Genomic DNA, 13861 nt, shown 5'->3' on the forward strand with positions numbered 1-13861 from the left:
AGCTCCTTCACTTACAACGTTTTTCCACATTACCGTTTCTGGTAATTATTTTTAAATGCCCTTTCCCATTTCTTCCTGAATATCCTTCCCCACTAATTATTAGCCTCTTATTTTTTATATCATTCCAATTTTCGAAATGTACTTTCCTTTTTTTTACCATTATTGCACTTTTGCATTACGCTTGTTAATTCTAAATTGGCCATGGTCACCTGCACTTAAAACGTTTTTCCACTCACTACTTACTTTTTTGAGAAATTTCGCGGCATTTATAAAAAAATATTAATTATTAAATAAAAAAAGAAATATAGCCAATACTGGTCAAGAAGAGGAGTTTCTCTTATTGCCATCATCCCGAAAATCCCGGCATTACTTGCCAAGAATCCCAAGATTTTCGAGACCTTAAAATGTCCGGTATCCCGGAATCCCGGGATTAACATTCCTAGTCCACATACATGTCAGTTGTTGAGTATGCCTTGGTTTTACAGGATATGTTTTTATCATGAAAAATATGGTCAAACCACGGCATATTGCGGGTATTTTTTTGTGGCTTCTGGTATCGAAAGTGTCAAAAACTGTTCTGATTTTTTTCTTCTAAATCAATGCGTAGTATGTGAAATACAAAAATTATAAACACTAAATTGGAAAAAATAAAAATCGTTGCAACTTTCTTTCTTAGTAAATTTGTTTGCTTCTCGAAGCATTGATCCATCCTTTACAAGGGCCAGTAATCAACGGTTGTGCTGCTGAGTTGGGCGAACGGTCAAAAAGCTGATATTTAATGCTTGTTTTGTATGGAAAAAGGTTTCACATGCAAATAGATTTTAACAATTTAGAGTTTTTGTAAAAAGAAATTAAAAATATTTGACATTTTCGAGACCCAATAAAATCAAATCAGCTGTTCTACTAATACTACCTGTTCAATGCGCCTTGGGTCAAATAGAAACGGAAAAAATTACATACATATTTATGTATGTATGTAATTGAAATTCTCACATTTTGGTGTCAATAATGGCGTAGCACAATATTAATTATTGTCATATTTTTTCACACCTATTTGAGAAATGTGGTCTCCCGCAAAGCTGTGATAAGCCTTATTTTTAAGCACTATATCTTCAAATAAAATACCACAATATCGCTATAAAAACTTAAATTTCACAACATAACATATACAAGAATTTCAAAGTTAATCCATCCTTTAGTTTGCTGTTTCGCTATTTTCTTTTCAAAATGTTGTTGTGTTCTCCAAACATGAAAATTTGTAGTCATCTGTTGTCTTTGATGATCATCTCAAAATCGCTTCCCTTACAAATTTTGATTTCAATATTTTGTTCTCATAAGTACTGCTTTAAATCTTCCCTTAATTCATGAAACTTGTGTACCTCACCATTCTTTTGCTGTCAAAAAACGCCAGATTAAATTGATTCATGCTTAGGCCTTAAGAGGATGTGGCAATATTTGAAATAAGTAGCGCATTTGTTGTTCCCTCAGTGGCATCGAATGCCGCCCTCGAATCGTGTTTTTAGATATCGTACGTGTCCTTCAAAAGTATATTAACTCGAAAGTCCTCGCATAAAAAAATATTTCCGAGCCCATTTTAGGTTTTTTTTTTTTTTTTAATTTTCGGGCAAATGAGCGTAAGTACGAAATACTCTCATGAAAGTGAATAAATAGCAAAAAACCCATTTTCGTGCCCGAAACTTGACGTAAAATGCAACCATGTGCCACAATCGTATGTTTTTCGTAATTGCGAATTCTTTCTTGCTGGTTTAAATTTTTCCAGCAAGAGTTGGCAACTTCTCTCCAAGAGAACTTTCGCTTTGCGCTCTCAATTTTAAGAGTGATGGATAATTTTTTGCACATTTGATATTGCCTTTTTTAAGATATTTGCCTTATCTAACTATAATTGTAAAGGGCACGGAAAAAGCCCTTATTCCTGATAATATGAAAGTGTTAAACGTTTCATATTTAAATTTGGCGCCACTTGTATTAACTTACGTAAGCGCCAGTTTGGTACATTTGAAATCGAACGAAAATTCTGCCAGAAAACTTCAAAGTGCAGTATTTGACGAAAAAATTACATGGACGTCGATGTCGACCGCCATAATAGGGGCGATCTTCTACTCGAGAATACTTCTCAGATACGAACTGATTGGATCTGTGGCGCACTTGTTGCTAGAAATGAGTGGGACGCAATTCTGTGTACGTACGTACATACATGCATACATACATACATATATACAAGCAAACACATGTACAGTGTACTCTCTCCTAACGGACACCTCCAATAAACGGACACTTTTTTAGTACCAAAATAAAAATCCTTCGGGATTTTTTTATTTTCCCCTCTTGAGCGGACAACTCTCTCATAACAGGACGCAGCCACTTGTTTACCACACAAACGGGTATTTTAATTCCTCATAACCGGACAGCCTAGAACGCTGTTTTTTTGTTTTTGTTTCCTCTTTTCTATACAGCTGTTGCTTATTCAATAACACTTTTATGTATGGCAAAAAAAAACAGATTTGCCCAATGACGATAGCGGTTGGACCGCAGAAGATGAGCTTCCTCTATCAGCACTTGCTCAGTCCTCCAACGTTATTAATCAAGTTCAGAAGATGAAGAGTCTTGTTTAGCTATAAGAAAACTAAAAGCTTTTCTTTAAATCACAGCGATCTTAAGGGCGTTGACTACTTACTGATCTTCAAATACATAAAGATATTGAAATTAAAGGAAAAACTCGCAAAGCTAAAATTTCTGACTTCTTTTAATATTTTGAATATTTTTGCTTTTTAAATTCTCGAAAAAAAGTGAATGAAAGCCCTGTTGACCTTGTCTATTACTTATATGTTCTTATTTTGGGAATAAAACTGTTTACATACAGATAAATATATTACACATTTTCTTTTTTTACCTTTCTCCTAAGCGTACACCTCTCATAAGCGGACAAATTTGTCAGTCCCTCAGGTGTCCGCTTAAGAGAGAGTACACTGTATTATACATATGTATTTACATGCATACATATTCTGTATACAACATTAGGACTTTGAACTCTGACGAGTTTTGTTTTTGAGTTTGCAAAAGTGAATAAACAAATCAATAAGCGAAAAACCGAATCTAAGCATTGAGTAAATGTTTACATATGTACGTTCACAATTTGATATAGTCGCTGATATATATAGTGACAGTGGCGCTCACCTAAATAGCACACTTTTATTTTTTACAATATTCATAATGTTTTACGTGATACATTTTTTCGTTAATTTTATATAAAAATATTTAAACCATATAAGTAAAAGTTTATAACTTTGGGTACAGTTCAGGAAAATTTGACAAATTTCATAAAAATGTCAAAATGTGCAACTTTTTTCAGATTTTTTAGTAACTTATTGGGTGTGTTTGTAGCTTATTCAATTTTAGTATTAATAACCAGGTTTGAAAATTCAGAAAAATCCCGTCGATTTTTGAGATTTTTTTCGTCGAGGTGTTGCGTACGTTCTTCCATATAACAAGTAATTTTTAAGCAAAAAACAAAACCGACTTCAATTCTCATATAAAAATATATGTATATATATTTCATGATCCAATGATCGGATCTAAACCAATTAGACCACCTCTGAGACACTATCTCTCCGATGCAAAAAGAATTATCGAAATCGGTTGGCGTGGTCCAAAATTACGCGATAACATACATAAAAAAAAAAATATATATATATATATATAAAAACATAGAAACATAAATATATTCCAACGAACTGATAACCTCCTCCTTTTTTGGAAGCCAGTTAAAAATAGATTTTGTTCAACATGGGAGAAAATACGCAAACCATCGACAAAAAAAGTTCTCAAAAATCAACGGGATTTACTAAAATTGAATGAGCTACAAAACTGAACACCCAATAAATTTCTAGAAAATCTGAAAAAAAGGTTTAACATTTTGATGAAATTTTTTTCAAGTTTATTAAATTTTAAGTTTGACTTATACGGTTTATGTTTTAGAATCTACTATATTTTTATATAAAATTAACAACAAAAATGTATCACGTAAAACCCTAGTAGTCACCCAATTACATTTTTCTTCATATCTTCGGCACTTATAGTCGGATTTTAAAGTGTGATACACCAATGTTTTTGCCTCGCGGAGGGCGTTTTTCCTACGGAAGCTCATTGACCTCAAGTGCTCCATTGTGGTACTTACCCACCAGATCTCAGTTGCTACCACCCTAACGTACCGCCCTAATGACAGTAAATTAAATACCGTCAAAAATAGTTAATCTTTTGCGAAAGAAGTATTTCGATTAGTGCAGTAGAACCCAAAATAAAGCACATTTTATTGTGGTGTAGTGGTAAGCAGTGCGCGCTTTCAATCCTCAGCACCTGAGTTCAAGCCCTGGTCAAAGCAACATCGCAAAAAATATAGAAAAAGTTTTTTTCTTAACAGCCGTCGTTCCTCGGCAGGCAATGGCAAACCTCCGAGTGTATTTCTGCCATGAAAAACAGCTTGTCATTAAAATACAATCGCCGTTCGCAGTCGGCGTAAAACTGTAGTTCTCTCCCCTTTGGCGAGAACTTCAAGGCGCACACCACAAAGTCGGAGGAGAAGCTCGGCCAAACACTAACATACATATGTGTAAGCCAATCTATTATTATTGTTATTATTAAATGTTTTTTTTTTATCATTATTCGTTCGTTTTCACATATGTAAATCTATTTCGCCATAGCTAGTTTCTTCGTATTAATCAGTTTCCGAAGCGAGTCGGATTCAAATCTGGTCATCCTATTGCAACAGAAAAAAATTTACTTTACCGCATGTATGTTTTTAATACTGATGTGCGCAATGCGATAAGGAATCGGTAAACTCTTATGAACGATTAGCGTTTTAATGGCCGTGGACTTAAAATCTCCCACATTTTTATGACTGAGCATCACCGCTGGTCATTAACCGCTAACTGTTTTAAACACATCAAATTCACATTGATTGTCACAATCCTATTCGTGTATGTATGTATGTATATAGTATGTATGTATGTGTGTATATAGTACGTATGTATGTATACTATCATTATCGGCAAGACCGTATTCCTACCTTAATTGCCTGTCTTCCCTAATTTTTTTAACCGTTTTCATTAAATGAGTGTTAATTTGTCCGAAAATAAATGTGCTTTTAGATAAGTAACATTTGTCACCTTTCATAGAATTTTTGAAATTACCGTTGGTCAAAGTTGAGATAATGGAGAGAAATAGGGGATTTAAAATTTTACCTAGTTTCATATTTCACTCGAGCCACCCTCAAACTTACAGTAACTTTTTCGGATGTATTTCGTAATTTTTCTCGCACTGCAAGGTTGCAACCCTTCCCTTTTCAATCCATTTAGCGGCACATAAAGTAACGCCATTTTCTGATAAATTAATACAGTTGCAAAGCGTTATTGATATGTTAAAGTAAAATTTTTTTTTCTTAATTATTCGCTTTCCAATTAGTGAATTGTGGATGTACATATATAATTTTGCTTCGATCCTTATATTTCAACTAAATCGCAACCAAAATGTATCAATTCCAAAAATGCACCTGGCATATATGGAAAAATATTCACAAGATCAAAGCAATTCTAGGAAACGGATTTACATATTTCTTGTGGTTATGGACCTCCTGATATGAATATAATCATTGAGTATCATTTTATCAACTATCCTGAGTTGGACTCTAAAATTTTCAAGGTGAGGAAGAATAACTCAAGGATGTATTATTAGGTGCGTTCGTTTAAATTCTCCAGCAGAAACCAACCAATTGCCAAATTCCGGCGAAATGTCATCTGTTCTCTCACAAGAGAGAAATATCCAAAATAGTACGCGAACAGAAAATTTGCAGAAACTTGCAAGTTAGACGAACAGCTGATATAATTTTTGTTTACATACAAAAGTGTAAAATTTAAAACGTACGAAAAGTCGTCGCAAAGTGTTATACTGACACAATTTATTGATTAAACAAATAACTACTTATTTCTTACAAGTTTAATTAGTCGCATTTTGTAATTTTTATCTTCCAAACCATCAAATTCAATTTTGTGATTTGCGTAAATGCCAACCAGCTGTTTTTTATCAGCTGTTTCCCTGTTGGCAAACATTTTTCCAACAGAAACTAACAGCTTCCCCTCAAAATGAAATGTCACTTTGCTCTCTCAATTTCCCCTACTTTGCAAGTTTTTTGCGTACGCGAACGCAAAAACCTGTAAGTTTTGGTTAAACTTAAACAATTAACAGCTACGCGAACGCACCTATTTTTGCTAAAAAAAAAAAAATGGATTGAAGTTTTTACCTCGGGTGGAATTAAACACATGTTGCATTGCGTCAAGCAATTTATAGCAAAATAATTGTATTACTTTAGTATTTCAAGACAAGAAACAAATCACAAATTCTATATCCCGCAACTTTAATTATCGTTTACCACATCTTCTCCGCACTGTTCATGTGGGTCCTCCACTTCCTTACAGTCTACAGATGGATTGTTCCTTAGTCCCCGTATGCTAATATCATAAACCACCTCTTCAATTTTTTTCACGTCATATTTTAAGGCATCAAACCTCTTCCGCAACCCATCATTTTTCAAGTTGAGTAGACGAAAGCCAGAATTTAAATTAGCCATGAAGTGAGATATGTTTAGGGGGCGGTCATAGTCACCCATAGTTACTGAATTGGTTGCAAAGCGAGATAGTTCCGAAGCCATTTGTAAAATGCCCATTAAATAGTCTTCTATATCGAGATGGAAACCATCTGCATGATTGATTTTCACTGCCAATGGAACATACAATAATAATATTACGAAACAATCAATATTTAAATAATAATAGTAACACTTACGGCCCAACATTTCAGCTGCGATTTCTCGTTTTACTAAAAATCCTGCTTCTAAATAAACAACCATTGCAATAAGAAAAACTAGGCGCTGCGTAATATATGTCCAATGATCCGAGTATCTGAAAATATTGAAATACATATACATAACAAAGCGAAAACTTGTAATTTATATGGGAAAATCTCCGGAACAGTGCGATTCAAAGCTAAAAAACGTAAATTCTTAAATTGAACGCACAAAAATAAATTATACATCAAATTGTTTGAAATCTATTGAGGAAACCATGGCGGAAACCTGTTTATTGCGCCATGGAGGAAACATTAACTTCTTGTGTGATTCATTTTTCTCAAATGCTTATAGAGTTATAAGTTAAAATTGATAATTTTTGAAAATTAAAGGTTAGCGATTTCTAGAGGGTTTTTGTCCGATTTCAAAAATTTTCAAGACGTTATTTAAGAAGGTCAGGCGCAATGTGTATATCAAATTTGGTACAGATTGGTGAAGTGGTTTTCGAGATACAAATTTTACGAAAAACTAATTTTCGTTTAAGATACGTTGAAAATATAATTTTTGAGTATATATTTAAAAACTCGTTAACCGCACTGCCCAAATATCTGAAAATCCTTTATATACACAATCACATATATATTCATGGCCGTATTTTAGACAAAAAATATTTAATGTATTTAGCATTTTCAACGAACTGTATGAAGAATGTTATCCACATATTTTTCTCAACGCCAACATATACCGTTTTGCGCTGAAAAAGTTATACTCAAAAAACGTACAAATGGTACCCAAAGTTACACGTCTAAACTGTTATTTTAATTACTTTGATTGTTTATAAAAATTAAAATGACAGTATTAAAATAAAAAAATTAAATAAGCTACAAGAACTCGTCACAATTGTTATCAAAACGGCCCAAGTTTTTTTAAAAAGTAAAATTACATTATTAAAATTAATTTAAAGGTGGGGGACACAAAAGCACACGATTCCGGAGATTTGCCCATATAGCTAGAGCTTCACAGCAGAAATTGATCATTTCAGGGCTATATTCAGCTATAGATTTTATATATAGACATGTGCCCCGAAAGCCAAAACGCGTGAAGCTTTAGTTCGAGGATAAGGAATGATTGAAGGAAGGAAAATTTTTAATTATCTCAAACGTTTCAGGTTGGAAATTTGTTTACACATAGATATCGTCGTTTAAAGTACAAAACCGCGTATCGTGGTTCTGCAAAACATCGTAACTGACATTTGTGCCAAAAGAGATATATCCACACCGGAAGGCGCTGCCATCAAGCCCTTATCCATTCATACTAAAGTATTATAAAAAATTAGGGATAAAAGAGATAAACGTTTTGAAATAAGACAAGTTTTACTCTCTCCTATAAAATTTTTGCAACGGTTTTGCATTTTCTTGATACGCGGTTTTGTACTTTAAACGACGATTGGTGTATTACCTATAGTACTGTCCCACAGGAATTAATTCAGACAACTGTTTATAAATACTGGCACAAGCAGATACCTGCTTACGAGCTTCTTTACATGCATTATCAACTGAAAAGAAAATTAATTAACAATCAGCTTAGAATCCCAATAAGAATCATTACTCTTCGATAAGTCGGAATGAATGACCTGAAGTTGAATTGTAGCCTCTTTTGCGAGTTGCTCGATTTCGCGAACTTTTGTTCTGATATTCTGTGAATTAATAATATATATGTACATAAATTCGCATGATCGTATGACATGTGAAACATTCATTGAAATATTTGATAATTGCTTGAAATAACCTCTCGAATTTCCTGTTCGTTGTCAATATACTTCTGGTAATTTGAAAAAATCTCTAGATTCACAAAACTCGCCATGTTTGAAAGTACAAAAACTTGGAACAGTAAATATTTTTTTGTTTACGCTAATCCGGCTTTTTATAGCTTTGTTCTCTTTGAGATGGACCTACATATGCGATAAATGTATCGATAATAAAATGAATGTTTTGAAATATATTTACAGTGAGTTCTCACGCCACATAGTTACTACATAGCTTAAGTTTTGTTCTTTTATTACATTCCCACTGTACTGAAATCTGAGCTTTCGACTTCGAAATCTTAAAAACCTGTTTCCACCGCGCTTTCTTTGGATTTCGTTGACATTTGCCAATTGTGTTTTGGTTTGTGTGCGTTTTATTACCGGCTGCCTTTACATGATCGAAAATCTCGCTTGCGTTCTGCTTTTTTCTCTCGTAAGTGAGATAGAGTTTTGTTGTATGGGCATTTGACAGCATACTTTTTCATTTGCAAATATTGAGCTTTTGTCTATTAAAATATTTGTTATTATGTACTTGGATGTAAATAACCTATTTTCTAAAATTTTTAAGCGATTAAATACGGCAAAATCACGTTTTAGAAGCCATCTTACAAACGCTTAGGGCCGGTTGCTCAAAGCATGGTTGACACTAATCATCGGTTAACATCGTTATCGACATTTTCGACTCCATGCACATAACACGGTATCGGTAACGTCCCCTAAAACTATGTTCACATATCAATATTATCTCAATCAAAGCTCGCTTTTTAATCACCCCGTTTACACAGGCAAATCTCAGATTAATAGCCGTCAAATTTGTTGTGCTTGTTATTCTCACACCTCAAGGAAAATTTATGTTTCTTCTCTGTGCCACCGTGATCACGGTTTTCTGCTATAATAAGCAATATAAATATATTTTAACTTAACATTTTATTAAAAAATACCGTCAAATTTCTTGTGCTTGTTATTCTCACATCTCAAGGAAATGTTATGTTTCTTCTCTGTGCCACCGTGATCACGTTTTTCTGCTATAATAAGCAATATAAATATATATTAACTTAACATTTTATTAAAAATACCTTTACAAACCTCTTTTCCTTGCTAGCGTCCATTTTTGTTTACTTTTACATTTGGCATTTCTCCTCTTTTTCGCAAAAACAATCGATAAAACTAGGATGGACACCGAAAAGTTATCGGTTAAATCTGAGATTATTTAATAATTACAGATTAACAAGGGACGAATTTTATATGGCTAATCTCTTGTTATAATTACAGATTAGGGTGTTAAGCTCGAAAATGAGGCTAATCTACTTATATGTGAACCTAGTATAAGGACCGATTGTTCAATGTCTGGTTATCACTACTTCAACTACGACAACGAGACTGAGATACTAGCCGATCTGGGCGGAGTTGTTATGGCGGCTACAATAACAACAGTGGATATGATAACTTCCGTAAATATAAGGAGACTAATAATTTCATTTATTTTTTGCACATAAAAGTGTATCTTGAACTTTTTTTTCCAAAATGTGAAGATATAAAAACATAAACAGATGTCGGATGTACGCTAATTTGCCAAATAATATCTTAATACATTGGTTCATGAAAATTATTCCAAACGAAAATTTAAAAGTGATAAAAAAAACAGAACTAAATTGTTTTAAATTGAATTATTAAACTAGGTGCCTTCACAAAAGTGATAAACTCTTGATAAACTTGATAAAGTGATAAATTTATCATTTTGATAAATGAACTGTCAAACTTTGTATGGAAATCTATTTGACCAAAGTTTATCACTTTATCGAACGGCTTTGGTGGATAAATGTATAAATTTCAGCAAAATTCGACATTTACAGGTTGCCAGGTAGTCGCTTTTGCTACGAACACATAAAAGCAAATGAACGCAATAGACGAGGTAAGAATGAAAGTAAACTAGCCATATAAGTTAAATAATGAAACAGTTTTATGGAATTATTTACCAAGGTGCGTTCATGAAAGAATGCGGATAAACTGATTAATTTAAGTAATTTATCCCTTTATCACTTTAGATGAAGACCCCTAGTAAATTTAATTATTAAATTATATTAAAGGTTTTAAGTTCATCCCTCACTGTAAATACAAGTATGTGCAGATACACTGTGTGGTGCATTTGCCCTACAAGTCTTGCTAGTTGACTCGGGTTTACCACCACCAGCGGCTTTACTGTCTGGACTATTTTCACTATAAAGTCCATACGTTAATATGCAACCCTGTGCTGGTATTTGCGAGAACGTATTTGATCGACATAAACAATTAAAATACTGAGAAAGTAAAGTTAATCATTTTTAGTTGAAAATTGTTTGAATTGTTTATAATTAAAAATGTCTTATGGTGTGAGTATTTGCTGATATATCTTCATTAACAAAAGTAATAAATATTATTTAATAGGGTGGATATCCTGGAGGTCATAATCCCTACGCTGCACCTCCTGGTGCTTTTCCACCGCAAAACGCTCAAGTGTCTCCCCAAGCACAGCAATGGTTTAATATGGTCGACCGGGATCGTTCAGGGAAAATAAATTCCAGTGAGCTGAAAGCCGCTTTGATAAATGGCCGCGGCGAAAACTTTTCAGATAATGCTTGCAAATTAATGATTAGTAAGTGGATAATTATTCAGGGCTATCACTGAATCCGTCGTAGTCCGAAATTTCGTGAAATCTACGAAGATGCTATCACTGAATCCGAATAGCTATGAACGAAGCATACAGTTTGAGTGTATAGGTTATATTTTACAAAAATTGGACCACGCTGGGAAAAAATGAGTTAAGGGGAGGGTAGAGTGGATGGCGGCATTTTCGTGGCCAACTCAACGAGGTTCATATGAAAATTCTTTATGCATATCTGTGTACGTATGGAATAGTAGCTAATGTCTAGAAGCTGGCTTTAGTATAATGCGGCATTCCCTTTATTCTTTAAACGACAAAGAATTTTTTGATAAGAATAAGGATATTGACTTGCTAGCATCGGAACTATTTCTTGCACGTTTATCTGCCAAAAGTTCTTCGATGGCTCAGCCCCAATGAGTCATTCGCAATTGTATGCTGCGAATGCCGCATTATACTAAAGCCAGCCTTTCGACATAAGTTACTTTTCCGTTCGAACACAGATATGTACATACTTTGCCTGAAATACCTACGGGTGTTGTTACATTGGATACGAATTCGTACGAAAAAAAAATTTTTTTTTGCGAAATCGTGGTACTAGTTGGTTGCTTTGCTTGCGAATAATTAGTAAGGATAATGACTGTATTCGTACTAATTATTCGCAAGCAAATTAGCCAACCAGCGTCACGATTTGACAACAATTGGCATATAATGTACATTATACATTAATTTTATGTAATTTGCTTATTTGTTTTACTAGGTATGTTTGACAAGGATGCTAATGGTATGATTGATATCTATGAATTTGAAAAACTTTATGAATACATAAATCAGTGGCTAATGGTTTTTAAAACCTATGATAGGGACGGAAGCGGCTACATTGATGAAAACGAGCTGGCGCAAGGTAAGACATTTATATTTATAGTAGATTATGGGTTTAAACAAAAAAAATAATAATCACCTTGTGTTGTCTTAAAGCCTTCACTCAAATGGGCTTCAGATTTACACCAGAATTCATAAATTTTCTGGTAAAAAAGAGCGATCCCAGGGAGCACAAGGAAATTTCTGTGGATCAGTTTATTGTTTTGTGTGTACAGATTCAACGTTTCACCGAGGCTTTTCGACAACGAGACTCTCAGCAAAACGGCACTATAACAATTGGATTCGAAGATTTTCTAAGTATTGCAATTGGATGTTCCTACTGATGATAAAAAACAAGTTTATCTGTAGCATAATTCGCTTCAAACGTATGTTCTTTTCTATATATGTATGTATGTATGCATACATATTCAGGAAAATATTTACCGTCATTCCTCAAATGTATTTGTCTGATAAAACTGCAGTGTTACATATATGTACAAATCCGTTACTTTATTATTCACAAAAATCTGTATTTAAAGTTTTAAATTGTTTTGAATGGTTATGGTTGTTTAACAGCGTTATTTTTTCAAAACAGTAAAATAAATAAATAAATATTAAGAAATACAAAAGCCAGAAGCGAAAAAATTGTCTTTTCATATATGACGTCAAGTTATTGTTGTTAATAAAACGACGTGAAGCTCGGAGTTTGGAATTGTTTGGAATGTGCGTAGATTATGTTTCGGGTGTCTCCAATATTATCTTTAACTTTTGCTTCCGTAGAGTTAAGGCTCTGTTATGCATACTTGGCAGTGCATGCACAGCTATACAATTTTTACGTAGAAATCAAAAACCAACAGACTTCAGGCTCTGTTAAGGTGAAATTAGTCAAGAACGCAGAACTTATACTTAAACGCTGTCTGTATACGCAGAATTCTGTCGATTATACTGGAGCCCTCAGTGTTGCTTACTACAGTGTTGCCACTTATTAATGCGTTTTCATAAACTTACCTTTTCCACTACAATTTTTCGTGCTATAATAGATGCTAGCTAAATATAAACTACTTATTTTTCAACAAAAAACTTTATTCGATAGTAAATTTCAAATATTTTAAACATATTTTGAATAGGAACTTATAACTTTTTTACCATCTGCAAAACTGACGAAATGGCAACCGTCTATAGAAGGAAGAAATCAGCTGACACGGAAAAATCTAAACTCAACAACTACAGACAAATTCTGCGGTGTTGAGTTTTCATTTACATGGCGCTCTGGTAAGACAGATCGTGTCAGCTGACTCGGGTTTACGTACCGGTACGTTTACGTTCTTGACTAATTTTACCTTTATTCATACTTGGCATTGCATGCAGTGCTATACCATTTTTAAATCAACAGACTTCTACGTACGTAATGCTGTGCGCTGAGTAACCGCTTACACGCGAAGCTCATTTAACAGATTCCTTATGTGACATCTCTCAAGCAATGCCAAGTATGCATAACAGAGCCTTTATTCAGTTTTACACTTGCAGGTCTATTCTGGCTGGTAACACAAATTTTATAACCGGTAATTAAAGTGTCTGTCAATTTTTAAACCTTTTTCGCATTCTGTGCTCTCTTGTAACCGGTAAATTTGGTTACCATCTCATAAGCTGGTAACAAAATATTGCCCCGTGAAATAATTAATTAATAATTAAAACTCTTTTT

General features: G+C 33.7%; 3 protein-coding genes across 6 annotated transcripts in view; 1 reads left to right on the plus strand and 2 right to left on the minus strand.

Moving 5' to 3' along the window:
• Nucleotides 1-13861, minus strand: part of LOC118743486 (carnitine O-palmitoyltransferase 1, liver isoform) — a 33823-nt gene that overhangs the window by 5307 nt on the left and 14655 nt on the right. The window lies entirely within an intron of this gene.
• On the minus strand, nucleotides 6341-8818 carry LOC118743488 (translin). The gene is made up of 5 exons (XM_036476210.1): nucleotides 8645-8818; nucleotides 8465-8552; nucleotides 8315-8411; nucleotides 6856-6971; nucleotides 6341-6786 (listed from the first exon to the last, which is right to left on the minus strand). Exons 1-5 carry the CDS (start codon nucleotides 8717-8719, stop codon nucleotides 6428-6430), a joined length of 735 nt encoding a protein of 244 aa, XP_036332103.1. The 5' UTR covers nucleotides 8720-8818; the 3' UTR covers nucleotides 6341-6427.
• On the plus strand, nucleotides 10843-12796 carry LOC118743490 (peflin). Its single transcript, XM_036476211.1, has 4 exons — nucleotides 10843-11029; nucleotides 11085-11292; nucleotides 12059-12202; nucleotides 12277-12796. Exons 1-4 carry the CDS (start codon nucleotides 11018-11020, stop codon nucleotides 12501-12503), a joined length of 591 nt encoding a protein of 196 aa, XP_036332104.1. The 5' UTR covers nucleotides 10843-11017; the 3' UTR covers nucleotides 12504-12796.

This window comes from Rhagoletis pomonella, unplaced genomic scaffold, assembly GCF_013731165.1.
Source record: "Rhagoletis pomonella isolate Grant_MI unplaced genomic scaffold, Rhpom_1.0 Rhpom_scaffold_00007, whole genome shotgun sequence".
Lineage (NCBI taxonomy): Eukaryota > Metazoa > Arthropoda > Insecta > Diptera > Tephritidae > Rhagoletis > Rhagoletis pomonella.

Coding starts and splice junctions, on each gene's coding strand:
- LOC118743490 (XM_036476211.1), top strand. Junction 11,293..12,058: donor TGCTTGCAAATTAATGATTA/GTAAGTGGATAA, acceptor TTGTTTTACTAG/GTATGTTTGACAAGGATGCT. Junction 12,203..12,276: donor TGAAAACGAGCTGGCGCAAG/GTAAGACATTTA, acceptor GTTGTCTTAAAG/CCTTCACTCAAATGGGCTTC.
- LOC118743488 (XM_036476210.1), bottom strand. CDS start 8,719: ATGGCGAGTTTTGTGAATCTAGAGATTTTTTCAAATTACCAGAAGTAT. Junction 8,412..8,464: donor TCATTCCGACTTATCGAAGA/GTAATGATTCTT, acceptor TTTTCTTTTCAG/TTGATAATGCATGTAAAGAA. Junction 6,787..6,855: donor CGCAGCTGAAATGTTGGGCC/GTAAGTGTTACT, acceptor TTCCATTGGCAG/TGAAAATCAATCATGCAGAT.